The sequence below is a fragment of the Beta vulgaris genome, chromosome 9 (assembly GCF_026745355.1).
Source record: "Beta vulgaris subsp. vulgaris cultivar EL10 chromosome 9, EL10.2, whole genome shotgun sequence".
In the NCBI taxonomy this organism is placed as follows: Eukaryota; Viridiplantae; Streptophyta; class Magnoliopsida; order Caryophyllales; family Amaranthaceae; genus Beta; species Beta vulgaris.
Genome location: NC_079210.1, coordinates 29,767,303 through 29,772,648, shown reverse-complemented (window position 1 = coordinate 29,772,648; position 5,346 = coordinate 29,767,303). Strand labels below are relative to the sequence as shown.

Below are 5,346 nucleotides of genomic sequence, written 5' to 3'. Positions count from 1 at the left end.
ACCTACAACCATATGGCCTAACCATAGTCTGGGTGCCGAGAGGAACATCCTCGGCTCCAACTGCTTGAATCCTTCAAAGTATGGCTTAAGCCGCTGCCATTGACCTTCAAAATTTTGGATGTGGCTTCACTTTGGATTTCCACAGCTCCATGTGGAAACACTTTCATAACAATGAATGGCCCGATCCACCTAGAACGCAATTTCCTGGAAAAAGACGTAGGCGGGACTGAAACAAGAGGACCTTTTGGCCCACCTTGAACTCTTTTCTTATAATCAGCTTATCATGCCAAGCCTTAGTCCTTGCTTTATAAATTGCCGCGTTCTCATAGGCCTCGTTCCTTATCTCCTCCAACTCTTGCAATTGTAACTTCCGGTGCAATCCAGCTTCATCCAGGGCCATGTTGAAGTTTTGACGGCCCAGTATGCTTTGTGCTCAAGCTCTACTGGAAGTGATGACATGGCTTTCCAAACACCAATCGGTATGGTGACATACCAATGGGGGTTTTATAAGCTGTCCTATATGCCCATAATGCGTCTTCCAATCGCAAGCTCCAATCCTTCCTACTTGGATTCACCGTTTTTTCCAAGATCGATTTGATTTCTCGATTAGATACCTCGCCTGGCCATTTGTTTGTGGATGGTAGGCCGTTGAGGTCTTGTGAGTCACATGATATTTTTTTAGCAGTGCACCAATGGTTCGATTGCAAAAATGGGTTCCCTTGTCACTAATCAATGCTCGTGGAATTCCAAATCTGCAAAATATGTTAGATTTGACAAAATCTGCAACCACTTTAGCATCGTCAGTACGAGTGGCCTTAGCCTCCACCCATTTTGATACATAATCCACTGCTAAAAGAATGTACAGGAAACCAAAAGAGGTCGGGAAAGGTCCCATAAAGTCAATGCCCCACACATCAAAGATTTCACAGTATAAAACCGCACTTTGAGGCATTTCATTTCTTTGGGATATATTCCCGACCCTTTGACAATTATCACAAGATTTGCAGAAATGAAATGCATCCCTATGAAGACTCGGCCAATAAAAACCACATTCCAATACCTTTCGTGCTGTCCTTTTTGCTCCAAAATGACCTCCACATGCATGGGAATGACAAAAGGTAAGGATAGAAGTCACTCTTCATCAGGAATACATCTCCTTACTATTTGATCTGCACAGTGCTTCCAGAGATAAGGCTCGTCCCATACATAATGCTTGGCATCGCTCTTGAGCTTATCTTTCTGTGCCTTGGAAAAATGAGGAGGAAAACAGTTAGAAACAAGAAAATTGACAATATCGGCATACCATGGGTGTAAGCATCCTAGGACCATCAATTGCTCGTCTGGAAACTCTTCCCGAATAGGCTCTTGCCATGGCTTCTCCGAACTTGGTTCTAGATCATAAGAGGATACCAATCGACTCAAATGGTCTGCAACCAAGTTCTCAGTTCCTTTCTTGTCTCGAACTTCCAAATCAAACTCGCTCAATAAGAGAATCCACCGAATTAGCCTAGGTTTGGCTTCTTTCTTCGCCATTAAATGACGGAGAGCTGCATGGTCAGTGAAAACAATTACTTTCGTCCCGAGCAAATAGGATCGGAATTTTTCCATGAAAACACCACAGCTAACAACTCCTTCTCAGTCGTGGAGTAATTACGCTGTGCCTCATTTAGTGTCATAGAAGCATAATAGATGGCATGTGGCACCCTTCCAACTCTTTGTCCTAGCACTGCACCTACGGCATAGTCGCTTGCATCACACATAATCTCAAATGGAAGGGACCAATCTGGAGGTTGAATGATAGGAGCCGAAACTAGCCTCCCCTTCAAATTCTCGAATGCCTTCTTACATGCTTCATCCATCACAAACTCTACATCTTTTTGTAACAACCTGCAAAGAGGAGATGAAATCTTCGAGAAATCTTTTATAAACCTGCGGTAAAAACCTGCATGACCAAGAAAAGAACGGATTTCTCGCACATTAGTAGGGTAAGGTAAGGACTGAATAGTATCAATTTTTGCCTTATCAACTTCTATACCCTTCACAGAGACCACATGACCTAACACAATTCCCTGCTCAACCATGAAATGACACTTTTCAGAATTAAGCACAAGGTTAGTTTCAATACATCGTTTCAAAACCATAGTCAAGTGCTCCAAGCAATTTTCAAAGGAGTTTCCATGCACGGTGAAATCATCCATGAAAACTTCGACAAATCGCTCCAGTATTTGAAAAGATACTTACCATACACCTCTGAAAAGTCGCAGGGGCATTGCATAGTCCAAAAGACATCCTCCGGTAAGCAAACGTGCCAAAAGGACACGTGAAGGTTGTTTTCTCCTGATCCTCCGGCGCTATGGCCACCTGAAAATATCCAGAATATCCATCTAGGAAGCAATAATAAGCATGACCAGCTAATCTCTCAAGCATCTGGTCAATAAAAGGCAATGGAAAATGATCCTTCCTAGTTACCGCGTTAAGCCTACGGTAATCAATGCAGACTCGCCACCCATTTTGGACACGGGTGGGAACTAAGACACCATCTTTGTTCTCTACAACTGTGACTCCAGACTTCTTTGGAACAACTTGGGTCGGACTAACCCATTTGCTATCGGAAATTGGAAAAATCATACCAGATTGGAGAAGTTTCAGAATCTCGGCTTTTACCACCTCCATCATAGGTGGGTTAAGCCGCCTTTGAGGCTGTCGCACGGGCTTTGCATCATCCTCCAACAAAATCCGGTGCATGCAAGTGGTTGGGCTTATTCCCTTGATATCTGCTATAGTCCACCCGATCGCCTCCTTATGCTCTTTTAGCACCTCGATGAGTTTTCTTTCCTGTTCCTGGGAGAGCTTGCTTGATATAATCACCGGAGTGTATCTCCATCTCCAAGGAATGCATACTTCAAATGCTCAGGCAATGATTTCAGCTCAACTACGGGTGCCTGCAAAATAGATGGTAAAAGCTTCCCCGGAGGGATAGTCAAAGGCAAAGGACCCACAAAGGAAGGAACGAGTGGAAAAGTCACATGTTCCTCCAAAGCCTGGACTGTTTCCTGCAAGTTAGCACTTAAAACATACTCAACATCATTTCCTTCCAAGCTATGTTCAAGAGCTACCTGCAAAGAATCTTCTCCACCTATATCGAAAACATCCTGCGAATATGAATCAATGACATCTATGGAGTAACAAGAGTGGTCATCTCTCGGGAATTTCATGGAATCGTAGATGTTAAACTCTACAAGGCTTCCATCAAATTCCATCGTAAGACATCCACTATGCACATCAATTTTTGTTCTAGCAGTTTTTAGAAATGGCCTTCCTAACAAAATAGGAGTAGCGTGCTTGTCATGCTCCATATCTAAAACATAAAAGTCAGCAGGAAAGATTAACTTATCGACCTTAACCAACACGTCTTCTACTATCCCTTTCGGGTAAGCATTAGAGCGGTCAGCTAACTGAATCACAACACCAGTTTCATGTAGGGTGCCTAGTTTTAAAGACTCATACAAAGAATATGGAATAACATTAATCGAAGCCCCTAAATCTAGCATAGCCCTAGGAAATGTGGTGTTCCCAATCACGCAAGGGATAGCGAACATGCCCGGATCACTGCACTTCGGAGGAAGTGCCTTTTGGAACATGGCAGAGACATGCTCGCTAACCTTTACCTTTTGGGCTCCCCTTAACCTTTGTTTCCTTTTTGTTGTACACATTTCTTTAAGAAATTTAGCATACCTAGGAATTTGCTTTAAAGCATCCAAAAGGGGAATATTTACCTCACACTTACGGAAAGTCTCATAAATATCACGATCACATTCTTTTTTCCGAGTATCTCGCAGTGCTTCTGGAAAAGGAGGAGTTGGCTCATAAAGTGGTGGAGGTGGTGGTTGCTTGGACTTCTCATGAGATGTGGAAGGCTCAGGTTCGGGCTCTGGTTCTGGCTCAGGCTCCGGTCTGGCTATAAACAACAATCTCCTCCTCGACCTCTTTATCTCTTCCTTTTATCTCTTTTCCGCTCCTCAAAGTGATTGCACTTGCATTTGTTTCGGATTAAGCTCCGTTTGAGACGGTAGCTTTCCCGAATCTCGCGCCTCTAATCGGCTCACTGCTCCAGAACCTGACTCATTTGTTGCTCCAGATTCTTGATGCTCGATCGGGTCTCCTCCTGAAATTGAACCATATTTCCCTGCATGTTAGTCACATTTTTAGTTAAAGCATTAATCATATCTTCAGTTGACATGCTGGTACTCGGTCCCTGTACTTGGCCTTGTGGCCTAAAATGTGGAGCTCCTTGCTCCTGGTGTCTCGGGTAAGGAGGTGGAGGACGGTTATACTGGTGCGGTCCCTGCTGGTTTCCCGAAACATTACCATATCTCAAATTGGGGTGATCTCGCCAGCCAGGATTATATGTATTGGAATATGGGTCATACCGCTTCTGAAAACCTTGGCCCTGAAATCCGGCCGCCTTACCTCTTCACTCGCTTCCTCCTGCAAATGAGGACAAAAATCTGTGGAATGATTTAAAGAGCAAATGCCACAAGCTTTCACATGTTGAGTATTCTTGTCTTTTGTCATGAATTCCCGAACCATAGATGTCAATGCTTGCACTTGATCCTCTAATTGAAGTTCCAGGACTTTCGGTAGCCATACGACGAGCCCTGATCTTCTAGTGAATTGTCTCGAGCCCTCAGCTAGCTCGTTTATCAAATCTTTAGCAGCTTGTGCAGTTTTATTCACAATTGAACCTCCACTTGCTGCATTAACCATTCGTGCATCTTCACCACTTAATCCATTATAGAAGTAAAGCACTAATCTTCATCTGCATAGCCATGATAAGGACAACTAGCACATAACTTCCTGAATCTAGCCCAGTACTCATAAAAGGTTTCATCACTCTTTTGCTCGATGTTGCTTATCTCCTTTTTCAACACCGAAGACATTGAAGTCGGAAAATATTGCTCGAGAAAAGCCTTTTTCAAATCAGCCCACGTAGAAATGCTACCCGGTGGAAGGTAATATAGCCAATCATTTGCCGCACCTTTTAATGAGAATGGAAATGCCTTGAGTTTCACCTTTTCTTCCGACACGCCACTTGGTTTCATGCTGCTACACACCACATGGAACTCCGAAAGATGCTTATTCGGATCCTCACCATTTAGCCCATAGAATGTCGGAAGCAAATGTATTAATCCTGATTTCAGCTCAAAATTTTCCCCTTCATCTCTTGGTGGAATGTAATGCATAAAGGTTGCTGATCAAGGTTAGGAGCTGTGAGCTCCTTCAATGTGCGTGGCTCGACTCTCGGAGCATCTCTTCTTCTATTTCGATAGCAAAAGGAAGCTCCTT

At 43.5% G+C, this 5,346-nt stretch overlaps 1 protein-coding gene across 1 annotated transcript; it reads right to left on the bottom strand.

Annotated features, from left to right (window-relative positions):
- Positions 1-2,864: 2,864 nt before the first annotated feature.
- On the bottom strand, positions 2,865-4,767 carry LOC130590199 (uncharacterized). The gene is made up of 3 exons (XM_057392232.1): positions 4,431-4,767; positions 4,107-4,186; positions 2,865-3,998 (listed from the first exon to the last, which is right to left on the bottom strand). The coding sequence occupies exons 1-3, from the start codon at positions 4,765-4,767 to the stop codon at positions 2,865-2,867; spliced, it is 1,551 nt and encodes a 516-aa protein (XP_057248215.1).
- Positions 4,768-5,346: the final 579 nt, after the last annotated feature.